We start from the raw sequence: 25,073 nt of genomic DNA, 5'->3' as shown, positions 1-25,073 counted from the left end.
TGTTGGAGATAAGCCCCGCTCACTTACTACTAGTACTTTCGACACACCCCCCTACGTCAGCAGATCACAGCAAGTTTTACCCCCCCCCCCAAACACACACACACAGGCGGGCCTTAAGAACCTAAACAAGAACACCTGAGGTGTAGTTTACATGCAACTCAAGACAGTTGATTTCATCAGGCCAGCTAGAAGCAAACCAATAGTTGCTCTAAAAGCTGCAGAATCTACAAAGGAAGCAGCATTAATGAAAATGAGAGGGAGCAGGTGAGATGAGGAGGCTGAATTGATGACAAGGAAGTCTTTCAAGTCATCCTTGTGCGCCAGGTGGGAGGCATGTCCACAGCACCTGAGGAGAGGGCACAAGCTGGAAAGTTAGAGGCTGGAAGTGGTGGCCACAAAGGGAAAGGATGGGAAGATAAGAGATTAATAAGAATGAAGGGGGAGGGGAGAGAGAACAGGAGGAGCATAAACTGGGAGAAAAATAAAAAGGCAAGAGAGACGGAAGGCCAGGCGGTGTGTGCACAGAAGCAGGGAGAGCAAAATACAAAACATAGGCTCCAGCAGGGGGTGCAGAGTCGAGAGAGGAGGTTGTAGTGTCATCGTGCCATGACGTGAGTTTATTGGGTTGGGGGCTTGGTACGCCTGTGGTGGAGGAAATTAACAAGGAAAGGAGAGGCACTAGGCTGCATGGCAGAGGTTCAATCTGGATACCAGGCATGGTGGGATGACTGCTGGCTGGAGGAAGAGAGGCAAGAGAAGTGCAGTGGCTGCACACGGATCCACTGGTGCAGGAAAGACTATCGAGTTGAAGAGCTTGGAGCACCCAGAGCAGCAGGGGAATAGGCACAACGATGGCCAAACACAGCTTCAAAACATGAGGCAGAGGATCAGCATACATGAGGCCAGAAGTGGAAGTGTGAACTCATGATCCAAAACAAACAGGTTGAGGTCCAATTCGAGAGCAGCAAAACAGAGTAAGGCTAGTTTTTCATACATGGAAATGACATGAGTGAGTGTGGAGCATATATAGAGGGCTAAGGGGAAGAGAGTTTGGGTATGGTCCTACTCCCAAAATGTTGTTATTACATAATTAATAAAACAGCTACACTATAAAAAAATTTAAGCATCAGGCCAACAAAACATAATTAAGGCAACAATTTGAATTAGTCTTCCTGAGTTATGCCACCGGAGTGTATTAATTTTGAACATACTGATATTGCTAAAAGAAATACTACTGTATTCCAGTTTCAGGCCAGTTCCAGTGCCACTTGCACTCTGGAATACTGTACTCTCCATAGCCTTGCATTTTTACAATATTCAAAGTTCATATTTTAAAGTACCTCAGAGTAAAATGTAACTGGTTTATTGCAGTTTTTCTTGTTTTATTTATTTTTTAAAGAATCGTAAAGGACATGGAGTATTTCAGGGAATGAATTAATCATCTGTGAGGAAATAGTCTAAAATTATTTAATGAATAAAGAATAGTTTAGAAATAGGGTTTTGTTCTGAACATAATTGAGGTCTCTAATCATAGAGTAAGGATAAAATAGAGAATAGAACAAGATATAACTAACCATCTACACTATACTCACTTAGTTTATTCTTTTCATAGTTTACTGGATGTTCTGTAAGTAAATTAAAATATATATTTCAGGTTATCCCAATATCTGCTCTTGCAATAAAGAACCATATGTAAGCTATTACGATTCTCAATTGCACTGCTTTCCTATCACGTATTAGCAGTGAAGATAAACAGTACTAAAACAGAAATATACAGAAGAAACGCTTTAACGAATGCTTTATTTTGAATAGAGGGCACCCAACAATGTCATTCAGGCTACAGAGGTATTTACCGAAAATTTCACATATGGTTCTTTGTTGCAAGGGATCTGTATATTTTAATGTAGATAAATTAATGATTTCTGAAGGATCTAAAGTTAATATTTCTAATTCAAATGTAAAGTGAATATCTAAAACTTTTTAAGTCTTGAGTGTGGAAGTGTCGTGTTAAAAGAAGCTGGGATGATGCTTACAGATAAAAGACAGCAAACCAGTTTAATAATATTAAAGGGCTAAACAAAGGGGTAAAAAAGGAAATGCTCAAAAGTCATGCCAAATTATACAGAACAGAGCCAACATATCCCAGGAAAGTAAATCAGAATAAACAGGCAAAATACCAGCTCAGGAATAGCATACTTTGAAGAATATTTGTACACACATGATTGCAATACTTGGCAACTAACCTAGCCTAAGGTAGAACAGAGTTAATACTGGACTTTGACAATACCCAAAAAGTACACTGAGATGGCTTGACACACACAGCAAATTAACACACCAGTGTTAAATCAACACCATTAGTGTAAAAATGTAAACTTGTCAACACTCTCAGTGTTAACATTAATAGTGTTGCTTTAACACTGTTTGCTGTGCACTTAACCCTGAATAAAATCTTGAAATGTGACCTATGATAGGCAGTCAAACATTACACATATTAAGCCCATGTTACAAGCCACATATAATTAAAAACATGTTTGTGTTCTATTTAACTATGAATATTTCCCTTCTTCTTTTTTTATCAGTTCATTGCAGGTTGTGCATCTGGATGTCAATATTCCTCAGGTTTTCTGAATGATAGTCTAGGTCAGTGTGTTAAAATATATGATTGTCCTTACCAATACAGTGGTCATTTTTAGTCCTGCGGATTTTGGTGATCATTAAATTCAAAACACCAGATTCTGTTGGTTGTTAAGAGCAAGAAATCACCAAACTGCAGGATTTCAAGACTGTACTTTATATATATAATAAATATTAAGATCAATACCAAAATAATAATCCAATTGTTCAAAGAGTTAACTAAGGGCTGAAACAGAGAATAATGAAAAGAGTAATGAAAATGTTTCTTTATGATACCTAGGCATACAACTTTTATAAAATAAATGATTGCTGGATTAGGAAAATCCAACTTGTATCTAAATTCATTGTCCATTTAATCAGCTCTGCTGACCAAACAGGAGTGGGCTGTATTCCACTAAATGCCTAAATGAGTGGACACGTTGGCCCTGATCTGTAGAATGAGAATCTACATTCAGGAAGGCAAAGAAATGCCTAGTTTCACACAATAATTAGCAAAATATGCACCACAAAATGCGTGACGTTCCCATATGGTATTTGTGAGGTTAACCCCCATGTGCTACCAAATAGCAAAGGGAAGCTAAAACAATTTGCTTCTGTGGCCCTCAGAAAAGCATGCACACATCACACACACAGATGAGGCCTCTGTATAAACATCTCTAAAGGTGTAACTGGCCACAAATGTGGTGCACAATAGATTAGGTCACTCAGGTCACTCAAACACTGTTTATTCAAATAGATCCGTGCCTCCAGCCTTGTGTTGTCCAAAGTGGCACACTGATACAAGCCCCTGGGGGTCCCTTGTGCCCAACCTGAGCGAAATAGTGGCCAGGGTTGTAATGGTTCAACAGTGTAACTATGACCACCCAGGTCAGCGATGGCTCTATGATAGTGGTCGCTAATAGAGATGTGTAGATCGATATTGAAATATCAATACCTCTCTGAAATCAATTCTCAAATCAAAATATCGATACTTTTGAAACTTCAGTCATTTCAGGTAATGTATATCATTAACAGGAACACAGTGGAAAGTAATTAAATTATTGAGATCTTGTCTAAATGATATGGATTAGGTGGGAACTACTTTTTCTTCCACCTGGGTAAGTGCGTAAGGCGTTAGTGCAGCAGCACACTGCTCAGTTAGTCAGTCACTCAGTCTGTAGATAGACACAATGCCAGAGCGTAAACAGAGCATGTGCACAGTCCTTCAGTGCTGCAGGCAGGCACTATCTAGGTACAGAGGGAGAAAATGTGGAGCTTTAAGCGGTGCTATGCAATGTTGCTGTTGGAGTTGTACAAATTACTAAATATGGTTATGACAAAGTAATTAAATAAATCAAATTTCAACAAATATCTACATGAGTTCAGCTTGGAATAATAATATCACTGAGATAATCTCACCTAAACAATGGATCATTAAATTATTCAATTGTGATAAAACAATTGAATTGTTTTATCAAAGCAAATAAAGCAATTGTGATAAAACAGCCATGGTGAACTTATATGAAAATATATACTAGAAAAGATGGATAAAAAATAACATTTTATCTATAAAATATATCTATTATTATTTATAATCTATCTAATTTTTTTAACTGTTTTATATCAATAAATCAATAAATAAATTACTCTAAATAAATAAATAAATACACTATTTTTTTAGATTTACCAGACACATTAGGTGTATTTGCACAAAGGGTCAGTATCGTATCAGTATCACAAATAACAGCCTGAATTTTACTCAGTGTCAGATCGTAAAGGAAATAGGTGTTATTGAACATCACTAGTTGCCAATCGGTCGATCCAAGACCATGTCGATTGCGATAAATCATGGCTGTTTCAGTGGGAGAGTCTAAAACGATTAACGTGACTTAATGTACTAAAACAACATCTTAGGAGCACCAAACGTATCCATGTTTTTATTTCTAGCAGGATTGATTACAGCAATGGTCTCTTAACCGGAATTCTAAAAAAGACCATTAAACAGATTCAGCTGATTCAAAATGTAGCTGCCAGGGTTCTCACTAAGAGCACAAGAAGAGATCACATCCCCCCAACCTCAAATCATTATACTGGATACCAGTCTGTTACAGAATAGACTTTAAGGTGTTGTCAGACATCATCTTTGACTCCTTGTTCTCCATCATATCAAAAGTCAGCAAGGACACATCCAGGATCATGGAGCATGGAGGTCAGGCACAGCCTGCCTCTTATAAAATAGCATATTAATATGTGTACACCTACTGTGGACGTGTTGAAGCCCATGTGACATGCAGAATTGCAGCCAAGTACACCTTGATGTTGGAAAATGGCCCTGCTTTCATCCATTGTTTTTTGTAAAAAGCATTGTATGTCTGAAACAGCAGGTAAAGGAGACTGCTGCTTTGTGCCAACACCATAGCACAAATGGTCACTCTTTGGATAAGGCCTTGGCAAAGAAAATGGTCACAACCACTTCACATGGCCAAACCATCACGTTTAGGATCAGCCTCTCATTGGCCAGACCCAATGGGCCATGAGTTCTGGGTTGGGATGAATTGTCCACACGTGCATGGAAATGCAAGTAATTGTGTACTGAAAGAAGCAAGAACTCTCCTGACAGGAGCCGAGTTATCTTTGCCAGCCACAGTCCCCGTTGGCCTGTTTGGGGCACTCAGTGAATACCTATGCAGCGTGGCTCAATCCAAATGACACCACCATTTTGAAAGCTAAATTTCTTAATTTAAATATTTGATGTTGTTTTACAATTTGCAAGTAAATATCATTTAAATGATTTTCATGTAATTGCAAACATTTTTACTCACTTTTTCCACAGCATCCCAACTATATTGGAAACAAATTTGTATAAGAAAAGTAATGTCAGTTGTGATTCCTAGGCCTTGTTTTGACTATAATGACAAAGGGATATGAAAAGCAACTTAAATGTTACATGCCAAGGTCTTCAATTAACAGAAACTGTTGTGTTCTAGAAAGTTCAGTGTTTAGCTATGGCTGAAGCTGTGTGTGAGCATGTTCTAATAACGTATTTTAAAAATTTGACTCAAAGATTGAGCCAAAGTAAGAGCACAAATTCAGACTGGGCCTGTCCACTGATGTAGGGGTGGGGCTATGAGGAGCAGCTCACATGAAGATACAACTGAAAATGTAATTCTCTCAAGTGGCTTTAGCCTTCTACACATTGCACACATCAATAGCTAAAATTTACTCACACTACACTATAATGTATATGTAAGATGGCGCGGGCACCCGCTGCGGTCGGATCTGTTGTACACACCTAACCCCTGTTTATGTGAGTGTACAGATGGATGCAATGTTGTACTTGTATAACTTTGTATGTGACAAATAAATTGAATCTGTTCTAATCTAATCTAATCTAATCTAATCTAATCTATACATTTTTCTGTGCTTTGTTAGATGTTTGTTGCCTGTTTTTTTTTTTTTTTTTTTGCCACACTATATAATGCAGACTGTATTCGGTTTTCCTCTTGGTGTCCTGCCCAGTTTCTGTGATCTTCTACATTGAAGTCTTTTGTATGAGTTCTGTGTGTAATTATGTGCAATTATTTTTGAAATGTGTATGTTTACCATGTGCAAACTACAGTTAATATTTGCTGTTCGGCTATCCATTTCCATGCAAGTATCCAAAGTTACATCTATGTCTATCAAATGTTTAAATTGAATAAGATGTTATACTCAACTTTTAATTCTTTACAACTTTAAAATATTGATGTAAAATAAAACGCCATCATTAACAAAACAATTAGCCATAAATGCTGATTCATACACATTATTTTTTTTATTAGTAGTCATTTTTAAACTATTTGTACTAGTAGTGAAATGCTAGTATAACTCCAATCACAGATGCATTCCCTGGAAGAAACCTGTACAATTTAAAAGTTTATTACTATTAAATTCTTTTTCTTTTTTATTATTGCTGTAATTAATGCATGAAAACGTTAAAACGTTAAAAACGTTTCACTCTAAATCTAGCTCTCGAGCTTATCTGTTGTTTTAAAGTGTTTGCTTTATCTTTTTTGTACATTGTACATTGTGCGATGGACTGTATAATCATACTTGCCTTGGATGTGTTTGGCTCAGACACCATGTAAACCATGGATGAATAGAACATTTGTCACACAATGAGTGATAAAGTTTACCTAGATCATGTTTGATGTCAAACAAAATGTTCTATACAATCAATATTTGACTCAGAAACATCACAGATCCTTTGTTTATAATGTGCATTGTATGTCAAAGCTCCACCCTGAGATCAGAATCAGTTTTGAAACCGAGCTTATAAACCCCATCCTGCTGGAGAAGGAGAACACAGAGAAAGTCCTGCACCCATGGGGACCCTAAACATGCTGTCGGTTTGGGTTCTGTGTGTGGTTACATTACTTAAGGAACTGTCAGCACAACAAACAGGTAGAAACACAGGTTGAGTTTTATTTACTTGAGTTCACTTTAACTGTAAAATGATAACCTTTCAATGTTGGTTGACGTGTGTATTTAGTCTTATTAGATAAGGAGAAGCAGATTGACACTTTTTTTAAATTTAGGTATTAATTGAATTGTTTGATTAGTTAACATGTAATAACAGAAAATCCAACACAAGTAGAGAAATATAAGATTCCTTGTGGGCTTTTCCATTTAAATCCTTCATATCAGAGAATTTTATGAATATTAACGTGTTAAATGATAGTCAAGGCATTTTAGTTAGAAATTGTATTTCTTTAGAAAAGTAAGTGAACCTGTATTTGGAATTAAATGTATCGTTTTCAATATATTGTTATTTTTAACACCTGTTTATTTGAATTAGATTATGATGTTTTTTATACTTCTGTGGTCACTACAACAGAGATGATGCCAACAACAACACGTATGTATTACAGAAAATTCCTCTTTATTTATCTTAACAAATCAAGTAATACCTTAATACTGCAACTTCAGACTTGATTAAAAATATAAAATCATGTTAAGGTAGATTACAATGTTGAATTACTAACTCAGGACAATGTAGTATACTTTTAACTTGCATATATTAAAAGTCTTCCTATTTTTTCTTTCACCTCAGCATCTATACTGCCAACAATGGAGATAATAGCTGACAGCTATGAGAATCTTATGGGTAATTATAGTTCTAAAATATTCATTTATATGACTGTTACATCATTGATTACTAAAGGCATCACTTAAAGGGTTGTGTTCATGTTTAAACAGGAATGAATGTGGGCCACAACATGCAGGTGTGCAGCACATGGGGAAACTTCCACTTCAGTACATTTGATGGACAATACTTCCAGCTGCCCTACACCTGCAACTACATACTGACCACTCTATGTGACAGCATGGTGTCCGACTTTAACATCCAGATGAGGAGGCAGTATATCAAAAATAGGCCTAAAATTAGTTCCTTTACCATAAAGATTGATGGGATTGTAATCCAGCTTCTTAATGGCAACATCACTGTGAATGAAGAGCCGTAAGTATCTCTGAATCATAGCTAATAAAAAAAAAGGTAAACATAAGTGATGTCTGTGTTGTCTATGCTCAGAACTAGTTTTACAGATTCTTTAATTTAGGCTGTTCATGTCATGCGAATGTTGCAATTATTTGGATACATTTCATCACAAAATTACTTTTGCCTCATCATTTGATAGTGTTTTTTGCAATATGTTCTTGTTTTACATTCAGAGTAACTATCCCGAGCAATCAGTATGGAGTATGGATTCAGTACATCAACAGTTACATTAAAATCAGCTCCAGCAAACTGGGACTTGTCGTGTTGTGGGATAAAGACAATTCTTTCTCGGTACAGTTGTTTGAAGTTTTAACTTTCACAATGTCTCTGTCCAAAAAAAAAGGTGCAAATTTCCATTTTTTCCCCCAGTTTTGTTCATGTCAATATGAAAAATGGACTAGTAGAAATGACATGAAATAAAATCACATTACATTAATTTACATCTGAAGTAAAGGTTTTGACCTTTCCTTTAAATACAATTGTACATATTCATTTTGCTTTGGAAAGTGATACTTTACAAACAATGAACATCAAATTAGAGTCTTGATGGGTCTAAACTCATAAATGTATCACCTAACCCAACACTTTACCCTAAATAATCGTATCTGTAATTTCAAATATGATCAATTATAAAATATCCCTGTTTAATTGACAGATTTTTGTAAACAGAATAAACCTTTGTCCAAAAATCTGATGCTCTCAATATAATAGATGAATAACCACTGTAAGAGAGATTTATCTGTTGTTTGATGAACACCTCAGTATAGGAACAGGTTTGTAAAATGTTAAACTACTGTACTGTATTTTTCTAAGAGTCTTAACAATGATCTGTTAACAACACCTTTTAATGTAATGTATTTGCATACCCACAGGGAGAGGGAAAAGTAAACAATGAACAGGATCTTAAACCTACATGCCATACGCTGATCAAATAGACAAAGATCCTAAAATGAGGAAATTTTGGGAACAATAAAACAGACAAGTCCTATCGATGCAGATGAAATCATATTTTAATATCCCCAGTAGTGAAGGTCTACCTGGTATTATTATTCTACCTGGTATTCTGCAAATAATTTACCAGAACTCTCAGTAATTCTAATGTCTACTACATTAAATAGGTTGCTGCATTATCTGTTTTAATAATGTCACTAGTACTAAGACTTTATGCTAAAATCCTATCAGGATTTTTAAAAGCAACTGATTGCCCTGGCAGTTCTTAATTTTCATAATAAATGTAAGGTTTCTGTATGGTTAATGTATATTTCTCACTTTCAAAATCAGTATTTAGGGAAATACATGGTGCTGGGGCATTTTTAATAAATGCAAAATTGGAATTGTCATTCACAATTAAATAATAATCCTCTCTATTTTCTATTATCACATATATTAGGTATACTTTTGTGTTGAACAGAAATCTGAAAAAATTTTACATTAATGACTAGGCAATTTCAATAAATAAAACCTCAGTCTTGAAGGAATAATATGGATTATTATATTGTGTAAGCAGTACTATGGTTTTTGTATCGTCGGAAAAGCATTATGAAAATGTTGTGATTAAAAATAAAGTGTTATGTCAGTGGTTCTTGAACATGTGATTGTACAGGTTTGTCAAACTTTTATGATGCACATCATTGTTTATATGACCAAACATTTGTGGACACAATTGCATGCATAGGTCCAAAGTAGGTGAATTCACTTGTTATAAGTGTTAATGCTTTTTTTTAACATACTGTATAATGTATATTGTTAAAGAACTGGCAAATCCATTGAGTGTTATGCATTGATTATTATTCAAACACTTTTACACTGTATACAATATGAATATGCATTGTACTAAACATACATTTCAGGTTGAGATACCCATAAAGTACAGAAATCAAACCTGTGGATTGTGTGGAGATTTCAATGGAATACAATATAATGAGTTCATAGAAAATGGTGAGTTATTTATTTTTAAAAAGTTTTAAAAGAACATCAAGTATATAATTAAATTTACATGTCTAAACAATATTTGTAACCATTGTAAAAGGTGCAAACCTAACACCACAAGAATATGGACACAAATGGAAGATGGATGCACCCACTGAGATGTGTGAGGAGATTGAGCTGCAGACTGAGAAATGCCATTCCCAGGTAGGAGCCATCAAATTTTGTCAATGATTCATGAGTTTGTTTGATTATTCTATATATTTTTTTTATATTATAAATTCAGAGGGATAATTGCAAGTTTAGGGCTTTGTATTTGAGATGTGTATGCAGTATTTAACTAAGATTCTATGGAGAACAGAAAGAACGAAAATGGTAATGGTCAAAGGTGTGACTGCTGGGTTTCAAAAAAGCTGCAATTTTTGGTTACGTTAAAATGACCAAACTTGAGACAGTGCAGTTTCTGAAGCCCTAAGGCTAATTATTAAATGTAACCTTAGGGTTACATGAGGTTTTGTGCATCACTTTTACAGAATCCCATAAAATGTCTAGTATGATTTTAAAATTATTCCAACATGAATTGATCTAACCTAATTTTCTTCAATCACAGAACATCACGTGTGATAAGTTCCTTCTTGATTCAGTCTTCAGCAGCTGCCACAGCCTTCTGTCCACTGAGGCCTTTATGAAAGCATGCAATAGAGACTGTCAGTGTGTCAGCAGTAAGGCTGACTGTCGGTGTGACACAATGTCTGAGTTCTCTCGTCAATGTGCACATGCTGGGGGCCAACCACCGAACTGGAGGACTGAAAAGATGTGTGGTACGTAATAATAATAATTGGCATAAGTCTGGGGCAGCACACTGATGCAACAGATGGTTTAACTGTCACACAACTCCAGGGACCTGGGGTTGGGTATTTGAGACCTGCTCTGGATGACTGTTTGTGAGGAGTTTGGTGTGTTCTCCCCGTGTCCGTGTGGGTTTCCTCCGGGTGCTCCAGTTTCCTCCCACAGTCCAGAAATACAAGTTGGTAGTGAATTGGCTACTCAAAAGTGTCCAAATATGTAAGTGAATTTGTGAATATGTGTTGCCCTGTGAAGGACTGGTACCCCCTCCAGGGTGTGTTCTCGTCTTGCAACCAGTGATTCTGGGTACACTCCAGATAAGCAGTACAGACAATGAATGAATGAACGTAAGGCTGATGTCAACTGCAGAGCACTGAAACCATAACATGACACCAGAAATGATGACAACCAAGAGGCAAAGGATTAAACCCAGTGTGATAGGACCCATGTATTTGTTTTGTTTGTATGTTTGTTTTTAATTTCAAATTCATGATCTAATTCATATGATACTATTTTGAAAAACCTCTCATATTAGAAATAAATATTTTAAATTATATCTCCTTTAAACAATGCATTATTCAGGATTCACACATTATTCAAATTATAGAACAGTTTCTCAAGTTTTTAAAGTCTGAAAATCAGGATTTAAACTTTGAACATATATAACCATAAAAAAACAGATTGATTTTATACTGTAAAGGTACATACTTTAAAATGTTTGAACAGCTCACTTTTAGACCACAGGCAACATTGATTTTGTTTTAAGTTCTGCTGTATCTTCTGTGTTTCTTCTGTGTAGGTAAAGATTGTCCATTTAACATGAAGCACAGTGAATGTGGGGGTCCATACAAAGACACCTGTTCTAACCAAGAGGGAAGCCGGGTCTCTAATGAACACTGTAGCGATGGTTGCTTTTGCCCAGAAGGTAACTCTCCACTATAAGCTGTAACACACAAATAAAATGACAGACATTAAAGAGTAGCTACTGTCTGTGTAACAATTTTCATTTTTGAAAATCATTTTGGAGAAAAACAAAATCATTGAATTGTATAAATACTCAGTAATGTATCTCACTACATAGGAACTGTGTTTAATGACATTGAGAAAAATGGCTGCGTTCCTGTTGTTGAATGTCCCTGTTCCCACAATGGAGAAATATACAAGCCTGGAGAGAAATACAATGGGACTTGTGAAGAATGGTAAATAAACAGTACATTTTTAATGGCTGAATTATTGTGTGTGTGTAATCTCATGATTATATATTTATATATAAAATTAATTATGTTACGTTAATGTCAAAGAGATCTTTGTTTCCATTCCTCTCTCTGCTGTGTTACAGTGTGTGTTATGAAGGACGGTGGAGTTGTGTGGACCTGGACTGTCCTGGCACTTGCTCTTTCCTGGGAGGGTCTCATATCACCACACATGATGGCAAAAAATACACCTTCCATGGAAACTGCTACTACACTCTTTCTAAGGTCACTATAATTAAACTTATATCAATAAAGTAGCCAAATGTAAATATGTGTGAAAATAATCATAGTACAGATAGTGACAGATGTTTGACCTATATTTTTCTCCTCAGGATGATGTAGACAAGGTTTCCATATTGGGGAATCTGGTACAGTGTGGTCAGACAGATACTGAAACATGTTTAGCAGAATTGAAATTCATCATTTCAGAAACTACTGTAAGCTTTACATTCATTCATCCGTTCATTTTTTAAGTTCACCTCTGAAACATTGGTATAGAACTGTGGTCTGTGCTTGATTGATTAATATTAATTTATTAATATTTGAATCATTTATTGTTTGGAGAAAAAATATTGGAATATATTAAAATATAAAAATTGTATAATTTTTATTTGTAAAAGTCAGATTTATAAATTGCAGTTTATGCCAACATTATCAAAGCATTGTGTTTACATGAATGCATTCTGTCTTATTGATTTAATTTATCATAATTTATCTTGAAAACAGATTACTTTCACATCCAGTGGCTTGGTATTTGTCAATGGAATTGCAACAAAACTTCCGATTGTTAATGGTATGTTTTCTGAAAAGTCTTCTGTTTGTGCCTCATGGTAAAATTAGTTTTGTGAATGTGTGCATATTTCTAAACTATCAGCATAATCAATATGTTAAAGCTGTAGTAATTGAAAATGCTACTTATTTTTTTCTCAGATCAAGTAACAGTCTTCAAGCCTTCTACATTCTACATTGTCACCAACACTAATAACCATCAGCTGGTGATACAAATGGTTCCAGTCATGCAAGTGTACATTGTAGTCAGCTCTACAAAGAAGGGAACATTGAGTGGTGAGTGTTTACATTAGCTTCGATGAGCAGTAACCTTTTTCATGTTTCTCATAAATTAACCCCCCACTACAATACATGTATATTGTTTTCAGGTCTGTGTGGGAACTTTAATGATATCAAGGATGATGACTTTAAAACACAATCAGGAATGAAAGAGGGCACAGGTGCAACATTTGCCAACACGTGGAAGACCTTCTCCAACTGTCTTGATATGGGTACCAGTCTTCCAACCCCCTGCAGTATGAGTGTGGAAAAAGGTATAGACAATGGAATAGTGTTTATATAAAAAATACAGTTCATGTTTTTATGTTGGATCCATGAGCTCCAAAAAACCAAAAACACAAGAAGGTGCTATATTGTTATATTTTTAAAACAGTAGACAATATTAATACAAATATAAATTCACTGCATTGATCTTACATTGATTATTTTATTTTACATTATTTTATATTTTACAAATAATTATTTTCAAAAATATATGTGATTAATTCATACATATTTTAATCGAATGATAGCACTAATAAGTATGTAATTATTAATTTTCAAAAAATTGTGCATTTCAGAAAAATATGCAAAAGAATGGTGTAACATGCTTGTTGACCCAACTGGAATCTTTTCACCTTGTCACACTAAAATCAACCCAAATGCCTACAAAGATGTAAGTTTGTTTTTTTACGTCATATGAAACAATTCAATATTGAACTATGCCTCATTAACCTATGACCTATTTTAATTGTTTCATATTGTTTTCTGGGACTTATGATATGATACAATAAATATGAATATGAAATATGAAACATTGTGTCAACTGCCAAGCTATTTAACTAATTGTTTCAGTGTGTGCACAAAATCAGTTTAAGGCTAAAACTGTTCAATCAGTTAATTACCATCCAGGATCAAAGTTGATTTGTATTTAAAAAAAACATCCTTGCTACAATACTATGTGCAAAACTATTTTATCTAGAAGAATGTGATTTGCCCAGGTCAGTAATTGGAGTCATTTTAATTGTAGTCATATCAATTTGATCAGTACAATAAAAATCTTTATTCTAATCTTTAGACATTTTTGGCATGAAAGTGGAAAATAAACCATGTTCTTGTAGTCTAGTAATACCTCGGTATGAATATTTATGTTTTATGTGCAAATGTTTTGTTATTAATGAAGTTATTGTCATTTTTTGTCATTTTTTTAAGAGATGTATTTATGATACATGCAACTGTGCCAAAAGTGAGGAGTGCATGTGTGCAGCTGTGTCCTCCTATGTATATGCATGTGCTGTCAAAGGTGTACTGCTCAAAGGCTGGAGAAATGCCACCTGTGGTGAGATTCCTGTTTGACTCTTCAGCAAAGACACCAAGCATCTATTAGTACAAATACACACTGAGAATAAACTCCTACTAAACCCACAAATTAATGTCTGGAAATTAAAGACATTTTGTAAAAGGAAATATAAACAAGACTATTAATTAACACAAGACTAAGTAATTTGTTAATTCACTTAACTATATTCAAATGTAAAAGTACAAATAATACATTTCAAATATGTCACTGACCAGTATGATGCCTGCAACCCACTCAGAAAAAAGCTGGCATATTTATTGTGGTAAATCAACTTTCCTTTTAATATTTAATTGTATGATTATAAATGTACTGAGGATCATAACTGTTGAGGTTTGCAAATGGAATTTCGAGCATTTTTTTATATATATAAAACTTAAGCTGATCATTAGGCCATGGTCACCATTATTTGATTCTTCTCTTCATGATGTGCCATAGGAGACAGATCTGAGCTGCAGACAGGCCAATGGAGAACACGCTGTCTGTGTCTTGGTTGTAGCACATGCGGTATTAGTGTTCAGATTCTCCTTGGTCACATGAATTTCATTATTTAATAACCAGTAAAATTAGGTATTGGATGATAACCTAAAATAATGTGGACTGCCACGAGGAGAGATTTTGAAAAAGTTAAACCAACACATTCACACACAGAATATCACATCTACTGGAATAATGGTATTTGGTTTTATTCTAATGTTGGGTGTTGTTTGTTGTTTGTTTTTTAGAAAATATACACTTACTGCTCAGATAAATAGCTTTTTAAATCTCATAATCTCTCGTGCCTAAAACTTTTGCACAGGACTGTATATCTCTCTAAAATCCTAATATAAGCCTCCACATCACTGGTACCTAAACAGTTTTGCAAATCATCCTAGCAGTGGGCACTGCTGCAATCCTTTTGCTTAGACAGACGTTAGCATCTTTCACACAGAGAAGATGAAACATGGGCTCATCCGAATGCAGCACAATTTTTCTTAGTTTTTCAAATAATTTGAGATGAGCTCAGGCCCAGAGAGCACAACATTTTATGCATAATAAATTATTTATGGCAGTCTCCATTTTCAGGTTTGCATGTTGTAATGCAGTGGTGGACTGTGTTTAGTGACAATACGTTTTTCCAGTGTACCCCAAGACCATTTGGTTTTATTTATCAAACTAGCATGACAGATTTCCATCCATAAGAAAGGTCAACATATCTCTGGATTTCCTGAACCTTTTGGTAGCATTATGAACGGTAGATGAAACATTTAAATTCTTCAAAGCTTTTGCTTTGGCAAATGTTCTTTTTTTAATTGTTAGAGAATTCTTTCATGATGATTGGTTCAAAATGTTGAGGTATGACATGTTATTGCTTGCAAATACTGAGGTTTTGGTGGGTGCTGTTTTTGTACCTTTTATATTGACCTACTCGTAGTGAAATGTTTTTAAATTGTGTGTTGCTGGCATTCATATATTTGTTTATGTTTACAAAATTCTAATTGAACAGTGAAAACACTGTTCTTTCGTCAGTTAAAAAAGGTTTAAGAGATTAGCAAATCACAGGTTCAAATTTTATTGCATTTTACAACAATCCCAACTTTTCTTGAAATGGAGTTTATATATATATGGGTTCAACTGCACATTTAAAAAAATTACATTTTGCACAGCCCCCCAACTTTTACTTAATGCATATACCTACCTGTTGTTGATTTTTCCTGTGTATTTGTCTATATATTTTCGCCACTCAGGACATCTGTTTGTTGATGAATCATCATACTATGAATCTGTTTGTTTCATGTGCAGATCGATTCTCCAGGGATTGTCCAGGAAACATGAAGTACCAGTACAGCTTGAGCAGTTGTGAGACCACCTGTCGCTCCCTCAGTGGATATGACCCTACATGTCAGGTGACCCACACACCTGTAGATGGATGTGGCTGTGGAGATGACACCTTCCTCAACGACAAGGGAGAGTGTGTACCTGCCTCCAGCTGCCCCTGTTACTACAACAATCAGATAGTGGCCCCTTCTCAGGTCCTCAACATGGATGGAGCAACATGGTAAAAAAAAAAAAAAAAACAGACATCATATGTTACATGACATACACTACTGTGCACAAGTCTTACGTGCCTAAGAAGATGATGATGATTATTATTATTTAAAATAATTACATTTCTTCTCTATAATTATAATAAAAACAAAAAATCGTTGTGTTTACATCTTTGTATTGTAAATGTATATAATTTCAAATAATTATATATATAAATATATATAGTTGGGCGGCATGGTGGTGCAGCAGGTAGTGTCGCAGTCACACAGCTCCAGGGACCTGGAGGTTGTGGGTTCGATTCCCGCTCCGGGTGACTGTCTGTGAGGAGTTTGGTGTGTTCTCCCCATGTCCGCACGGGTTTCCTCCGGGTGCTCCGGTTTCCTCCCACAGTCCAAAAACACACATTGGTAGGTGGATTGTCGACTCAAAATTGTTCATAGGTGTGAATGTGTGTGTGTGTCTGTGTTGCCCTGTGAAGGACTGGCGCCCCCTCCAGGGTGAATTCCTGCCCTGCGCCCAATGATTCCAGGTGGGCTCTGGACCCACTGCAACCCTGAACTGGATAAGCGGTGCAGATAATGAATGAATGATATATATAGTTGCAAGCTAGTATGAAGAACAAGTTTGTTTCCAGATATTCACTTTGATGCCTTTGTTAAATCAACCACACACTTAAATATAATTAAGTATTTATTTACAGGTAAAACAATCAACTGCCCAGAACTTACTGCTATATTAAATACCATTTTATCAGTTGCCTATAATACATTTGTATAGCACTGTACATGTAAAGGTAATAGTTAATTTGATGTATATACACACATCAGATTATTATAATCTGTTTTAAATTACATGTTATTTTATCTTTTCACAGCACATGCACTCATGGCAAAATACACTGCACTGGGCTGCCACAAGTTCCAAGTAAGCATTGAATTTCAACTTTGCTAATGTATGTGGTGACTAATGAATTGTATGTTGTCATCTGGATTTTAATTTAGTGTTTTTGTTTTAGCTTGCAAAGCTCCTATGTACTATCTAAACTGCTCAAATGCTGGACCTGAAGCCAAAGGTGTACAATGCCAGAAAAGCTGCCAGATACTGGATACTCACCAATGTGTAAGTATTTAATAATTCCTTCCATGTGAATAGATTAGTATGGAAGGGTGTGTGTGTGTGTGTGTGTGTGTGTGTGTGTGTGTGTAGCCTTACCCTTCTAGGCTTCAGGGGCAATTTTTTTTCCTAGTACTAAGAATTAGTGTGCTGTAACAGCTTTGACCTTAAAGGAGAAGTCTGGCGCTGAACTGCCTCTGCAGACTGCTAAGGCACAAGGAGTTTGGCCATCATGCAGAAACAGTTGAGATAAATTGTTAATTGGTCTTTATTACAAGTGATGATTAAATTATAATTTATTATAATAAAGAACAGCTGAACAATTTATGGGCAGCACTGTGGTGCAACAAGTAGTGTCACTGTCACACAGTCCAAAAAAAGTTTGAAATTGTCTGTAGATTTGTATGTGTGAATGTGTGATGGACTGAAGGTGTCTTGTATGGCAGTCTATTGAGTTGCTCTCTTGTGGTCAAAGCTGGTATAACGTGCTGTTTATGAGCACTCAGCTCCTTAGAAAAAAAGTTCACCTGAAACCTAGAAGGACAAGGTCAAAAACAAAAAAGAAAAGAAATATCAGCTGCCCCTTGTGGTCAACATTGGGACAGCATGCTAATTTTTAGCATTTAGCTCACTGGAATGTTTGTCTGACTGCCTGGAAGGAAGGCTAAGACAAAAAAAATCTGCTGGTCAAAATATACTGATATAAGATGCTAATCTTATTACACTTCTGGTTCACCTTAGTAGTAGGGGAATAATTAAGAAAGACAAACATTTGTTCCATGGTATTTAATATGGCTAAAATTGTATGTAAAGTGATGCCAGAAATATTTTTTTGAATGTTTGATGTGTTATATGACCAGAAAAATTAAACTGTATGGAACTTAGACTCATCTCACCACTCAGGGACAACAGTAGATGAATATCCTACATATGTAAATTATTACACGTGTGTGTGTGTGAATAATTGATAGACAAAACCTTATATGTTCTTTTTATTTTAATTTATAAAATCAATCTCATCAATCAAGGCACATATGAAACCATGCTCTCCCTCTCCCTGTCAGGCCTCAGGTCTATAAACATTATACAGTATATTATAATAAAATAACTTTAATATTATATCCAACCTGTTACTTACATGTATTAAAGAACATTTGGTAAATGCATATAAATGGCAATAAATATTACCAAAAACTATGACTAATTTTTTTTATACGTAATCCAACAGATAGTTCAGAAACTAGATAAAAAAGAAAACAGCAAATACAAAACAGCACCAAATTCTGGAGGCAGCTACCCTTAACAACTAGGGTTACTCATTGAGCTCAGACCATGAGTACCCAAACCATCCACAGCTTCATTATCTGTACACAGGGGTCATCAGATAGGCATCTCTCACCTTTTTGGTCTTTCGCTGAATAAAAGCCCACAACACCTCTGGAAGGCTCAACCTTGTGTCCCAGGCCCACCCCCATCCAGGCTAGCTCTTTATAGTCCTACCATCCCCATAACTGTCTGAAACCGTAAATCTACACTGGAACTTCATGTGCTACATCACCAATAACCATAACTCCTCTACAGTGTATTTCCCAAACTAGTCTATGCTTTCCTAATTCACAACCACTGACTAGAACTTTTAACTTCTTCTGATAGCTACTTAAAAGATGCCCTTGGTTTTCAGCCCCTAACACTTAACTTCACAAGCAGGGATGTGGCAGGCTTGGTTTTAAATCCCTTGACACCTATCTCCACTGATCTTACATGTGCCTGCTACCCATTTCCCTCACCTTAACCTCCAGGTCTACGTACTTCAGATTCTTTCTTCATCTACTGCATCTTTAAATGGAATTGTTAACTCGATGAAGAAAACTATCCCTTTACTTTCTGAGTATAGCACCATGTCTGGCCTCAGTGTAGTTAATGCAATGAAGCATGGCCCTACAGTTTTTTTACCTACGTCCATCTGCAATTTCCAATATCCTGCTTCACCGATCTACCAATGTTTATAGTCAGTGCATGCTCTCGGATATGTTCCTCCTCACACACAAACCTAACCAATATTACTACATGCAGTATTAGTACTACATGTACTACATAATATTACATCCACTCAATGCATTAACCTTTAGGTGTCCGACAAACATGCTAAAACCCTTAGCCAGGGGTGTCAAACTCATTTTCACAAAGGGCCACATCAGCATAATTGTTGCCCTCAAAGGGCATGTCATGCATGTCATTGCTCTGTTAACATAACATAAATTCTGTTAATTTGTCAGGTTAGTTGCGCGTCTCTGCGGCGAGCTGTGTTGCCAGGTTTCCTGCGAGTTCCTTAATTGGATCCTGACATTTTTAAATGTCTGTATCCGGTCGGGACACACCTGCTCACAGACCTTCAGCACACACTTCTTCAAAAATGTACCCTCTGAAAAAGACTCTGAAAATCGTGCGAGCGATTTCTTCAGCTACAATAAAGCTGGCTTTCACAGCTGTGTCATTTTGGGCCGTAGCTCTTGTGAACATATTCTGCTGTGAACATTTTTCTTTTCCTGGACATTTTGGGATCAATATTTGTAGATATTTCTTAATTCCACTTGTTGAAAACAATCACATCGAAGAGGATACACTGCAATCTAGTGGTGGAATGCCGTCACTTGGCGGGCAACATAATCGGCGTGCATTGTGGGAAATGTAGTTTAAGGTCAGTTCCCCCTTTTAGAATTAGTGGCGGAATAATTAATAATAAAAGTCTAAAAGCGTGCATTGACCATAAACTCCATTTCCCACTATTCATGCCGATTATGTTCCCCGTGAAGCGACAGCCACTAGATTGCAGTCAATCAGATCTTTTAAGCTCTTGCGGGCCACATCAAATGATTTGGCAGGCCCACGGCCCTTGAGTTTGACACATGTGGCCTAAGCGATTAATATCTCCATGTATACAGACCCTGCAACTAACTAGGCTTACAACCTGATAGAACATGCTTCAGCATGCCAACCCCTATACATGATCTACAACTAGGGTCTTCACCTACCCACTTATTTTGTGGTATTGGAAGGATGTTGGAAGTTACTCTGAGCAAAAATTTAATTCAACTTGCTACCATTGCCCACAAATCTTGCCAAATGATCTTCCATTTTTCTAGATTCTCCCAACGAGGCCACTGGCCTTGTTTTGCCTATGACACTGCTGCTGCTCACCATGCTTCCTTTTCCTGCTTGCAAATAAACATACAAACATACACTGGTGATAATTGATCAATGATGTGTATCAGCCAGAGCGATACACTATAAACTGGAGATAGGGCTCTTTTCTGACAGCTGCATGGATTGGTTCAAAGCTAATGCCCTAAGTGATCACGACCATTGCCTAATCCATGGGCTGGGGTGAACTGTAGCAATACAATGCCTCTGGGCCTGAAGTTGCTGTCAGGCTCCTCACCACCTAAATCTGGTGGAACACTGTAAGAAAAATGTTTATTGTGGTGGTACCCTCAAGGGTACATTCTCAGTACTTTTAGTATTATTGCAATTATACAATTACAAAAAGTACAACTGGAATTATGACATGACATGTGTTATTTTATTTCACAGCTTTACAATGAAATCTTACAAATATTCACCTCTTCTTCTGGAGAAGATAATATAATGGACATTTAGGGAACACAATTAGACTTAAAATCACTGCTGTACTTTTAAAGTACATTTACACAGTTTGTACTATTAGGAGCAATATTGTATCTCTGCCATATATCATGGACATCGTTAGACCTGTTTTAGGGCGACTGACCCCCACTGCCAAATGTTATTAGTCCCCCATATTTCATTTTCAACAACTGTTCTCTCTCCAGATAGCTGTTGGCTATTGGTCTGTATTGCTTTCTTGACAGATTACGCACACATAGTCTTGACAACCATCCCGTAAAATACGGAATCGTCCTATGGCAAGCCATGTTAGCATTAAACAGTGTAACTGGATTTACATTACAGATATCGGCAGTTCATTTATGACCAGACACAATTCTAAATTAAGATATCTTTGATTATATTTTTTATTAGGCGAAATAACAATTTGATATTTTAATTACAATTTGAATCTTTAATTACATTTTGACGAGTGTCAAAGGACTTCAAATTTACCACTGAGTTCAATGGAAGCTTCAATTCAAGATATCTGAAATTAATTACTGACTATTTTAAACTTTTATATCAGATATCTACAATTATATCATGACTAGTCAAATAGATAGAGATATCTTGGTTTTTGTTCTGACTAGTCATATTTCCAATTTATGATATCTTAAATTTCCTTATATATTAAGGATATCTTAAATATATCTGAAAGTGAATTGTAGATATCTGAAATTAAATTCTAGATATCTTGAATGAAACTAATGACTATTCAAAACTATGGCAAGCCGTTTTAGCTTTTAATCATTTTTCTTGATATCAGGAATTCAATATTCACATAAAAATGCAATTGATACTATTAAAACTAATAATAAATTATTAAAAATGAATAATTTAATTCTTACTAGTAAGATTTATTTCTGATATCAGGAAGTTAATATTAACTAGTAATTTAATTCTTGATATCAAAACTAAAAATTAAATTTTTTATATCAAGAATTGATTTTGTACTGGTAAAAATTTAAATCTTGATATTAAAAAAATATATTTTTCTAGTCTATTCAATTACTACTAGTAAAATTTGAATTTATACCAGTAAGAATAAAATTTTTACTAGTAAAAATTTGAAGTTTTGAATGAAGTTTTAACTTGTTAGAATTAGATTTTTACAAGTAGAAATACCAACTACAATTTTTACTAGTGAAAATATGTTTTTTACTAGTAATAATTTAAATTCCACAGGTAAAATCTGTTATTACATGTGAAATTTATAATTTCGCTAGTTCTAATTGAATTATTATGTAAAAAATAAAAATGTAACTATTAAATTAATCTTGATATCAAAAATGTAATTATTTTTAAAAAACATTTTTTTGTATGCTATGGGCCACAGGTGAGCACACAATGTACATCAGGATGTGTGTGTCCAGATGATCTACTATCTGATGGAAATGGCGGGTGTGTACAAAAAGATCAATGTCCATGTGTCCATAATGGAGTTTCTTACCAGCCTGGGAAAACAGTTCAAGAAGACTGCAACATATGGTGAGCAAAGTTAATGTAACACAAGGCTTTCTGAAATGCTGATGTTACTAATATTTTATAAATGAATGCTAGTAATTTTATATGTGTTATTATAACCTCTCTGTAACACAAGTTATTTCTGTTATGGACTTCAGCACTTGCAGAAGCCGAACATGGAGTTGCACACAAAATATATGTCCTGGCACTTGTTCTATCTACGGCGATGGCCATTACTTAACTTTTGATGGTACAAGATATTCCTTCAGTGGAAATTGTGAATACACACTAGCACAGGTGTGTGCATGATTTTTTTTCTGCATATTTTCATTTTCAGAATTTTTAAATTATAAAGCACCACACACAAATCACCAAAATATTTATGAAATCTAAGACATTTAAACACAAGGAACTGACCCCCCCCCACCCACAAAAATGTCTTTGAACGTCTGTAATTGTACATGAATAATATTCAATAGAAATGGTACATGATTTGCTCAAACTGCTGCTTAACCTGCAACACAGCAGAACAACTGTGGGACCTAAGGTGGTTGGCAGTTTGATCCTCATTACTGGCAAGAAAATTAGGTTTGGGTGGGTGAAGGAACAGCACTGTTCTTCTCCTTCAGTCTGTGGCTGAGGTGCCCTTTGAGCAAGGCACCTAACCCAAAACTTCTCCACAAGCACTGGGGATACTTCAGGTGTGAAGTAGAGTAAGCAGTCAAAGTAATTCAACTTGTTGAAAACGTTTGCAAAATTTTACTAAAATGTAATCTAAAACATTTAAACACGAGACACACATAAAGATAAATGGTACTTTTTTGGTTTTCTGCTGCTTAACCTGCTTAATAACTTGAAAAGTATGTTGCATACTGAACTTGTCTCACTGATATCATATTTCTCATACCAAAATACTGTTTTCAGGATTATTGCAGCAATAGCAACAGTGGTTCATTCCGCATCATCACAGAGAACATCCCCTGTGGCACAACAGGGACCACCTGCTCCAAAGCTATCAAAATATTTCTAGGGGTAAGGTTATCAATCATCTGCATTTAGCATTATTAAAATTCTGAAGTATGATGGACAATAGTCATGGTATGAAATCTTGAACAGATGAAAAATTATTTTGCAGAACCAGGGGTTGCTACTTTCAGAGGAGAATATTAAATTCCTTTATGATAATAGCACAGAGAATTACCGAATTTACACTTTGGGGATTTACCTTGTCGTTGAGGCAAACAATGGTCTGGTTCTGTTCTGGGACAAGAAAACCAGTCTGAAGATCAAGCTCGATGCCACATTTATAGTAAGTAAGAAATGTTTACTAATATATTTAATTGTTTATTAAACATTATTCTTTCATTTTTGTTAATATTTCATGTCATCTCTAATGTCATTTATGGAGCTAAATCAATTGCATAAATATTTGAATCTGAATTTTGAATCTTTCAAGTCACTGAGATATTATAATAATCTCTTATACATACATGGATATGTTTCTGTTACACACAAGCCTTTCACTTTCTGACTGAAAGTCAGTTCCACTGTCCATAGCCCACACCAACACTGGACACAGACTGTTACTGCCTTTTTGACAAGTTTACTGCAGCAAGCAACATTTCCAAGCTGTTAAAGCCACAACAGCAGAGAGCGAGTGGTTTTAATATTTTAACAAGACAACGGATCGCTGGTTAATCAATCAGACCGTTATAGAAATGTAAACATTGCTACATACATGCCCAGTTCCTTTATCAAGTATGTATTACTTCTGGTGAATTATATGTAAAAGTGCTTGCATTTAATGACATTAAAGGAACACTATGTTGTATTTCTACCTTAAAATTACAGCTTCTAAATTATTGCAATGTTCCATGGAGCTGTAAGAATATAGAGAATATGGAGAATAGAGCCTCTGTTGCAGCTACGCGGGTGTTCTGAAAATCTATCCTACTCATCGAAACGTCCTACCAAGGTCTACTGCGCATGCGCATATTGCTTTTACGTTAGAATTACGTTATGTTTCAGCATAACGCCTATAGTTTCATTTGCGGTCTGTTCTCTATCCCACCTACAGTATTAATGCAGGAAGCACGTTCTGATAAAGTAATTCAGTCTATAAAACAATCCTACCAACAGTATTAAAGACGTTCTGATAAGGCAGCGCGCTGTGGTAGGACACTGACACGGTAGCACGATTTGA

General features: G+C 35.6%; 1 protein-coding gene across 1 annotated transcript in view; it reads left to right on the top strand.

Annotated features, from left to right (window-relative positions):
- The first annotated feature begins 6,972 nt into the window (after positions 1–6,972).
- The window catches only part of LOC136695017 (mucin-2-like), a 29,308-nt gene continuing 11,207 nt past the window's right edge, over positions 6,973–25,073 (top strand). The window contains exons 1-24 of the mRNA XM_066668832.1: positions 6,973–7,056; positions 7,451–7,510; positions 7,706–7,759; positions 7,852–8,113; positions 8,326–8,443; positions 10,003–10,090; positions 10,182–10,285; positions 10,689–10,899; positions 11,724–11,849; positions 12,006–12,123; positions 12,264–12,402; positions 12,510–12,614; positions 12,904–12,970; positions 13,108–13,242; positions 13,335–13,499; positions 13,806–13,900; positions 14,437–14,563; positions 16,364–16,619; positions 17,484–17,533; positions 17,625–17,728; positions 22,743–22,894; positions 23,029–23,167; positions 23,795–23,902; positions 24,006–24,179. Coding sequence (XP_066524929.1) covers positions 6,978–7,056; positions 7,451–7,510; positions 7,706–7,759; positions 7,852–8,113; positions 8,326–8,443; positions 10,003–10,090; positions 10,182–10,285; positions 10,689–10,899; positions 11,724–11,849; positions 12,006–12,123; positions 12,264–12,402; positions 12,510–12,614; positions 12,904–12,970; positions 13,108–13,242; positions 13,335–13,499; positions 13,806–13,900; positions 14,437–14,563; positions 16,364–16,619; positions 17,484–17,533; positions 17,625–17,728; positions 22,743–22,894; positions 23,029–23,167; positions 23,795–23,902; positions 24,006–24,179 — 3,036 coding nt within the window. The 5' untranslated portion in view covers positions 6,973–6,977. The remainder of the gene's footprint in view (positions 7,057–7,450; positions 7,511–7,705; positions 7,760–7,851; positions 8,114–8,325; positions 8,444–10,002; positions 10,091–10,181; positions 10,286–10,688; positions 10,900–11,723; positions 11,850–12,005; positions 12,124–12,263; positions 12,403–12,509; positions 12,615–12,903; positions 12,971–13,107; positions 13,243–13,334; positions 13,500–13,805; positions 13,901–14,436; positions 14,564–16,363; positions 16,620–17,483; positions 17,534–17,624; positions 17,729–22,742; positions 22,895–23,028; positions 23,168–23,794; positions 23,903–24,005; positions 24,180–25,073) is intronic.

This window comes from Hoplias malabaricus, chromosome 4 (assembly GCF_029633855.1).
Source record: "Hoplias malabaricus isolate fHopMal1 chromosome 4, fHopMal1.hap1, whole genome shotgun sequence".
Classification (NCBI taxonomy): Eukaryota; Metazoa; Chordata; class Actinopteri; order Characiformes; family Erythrinidae; genus Hoplias; species Hoplias malabaricus.
This window is presented reverse-complemented; position numbering and strand designations above follow the sequence as displayed.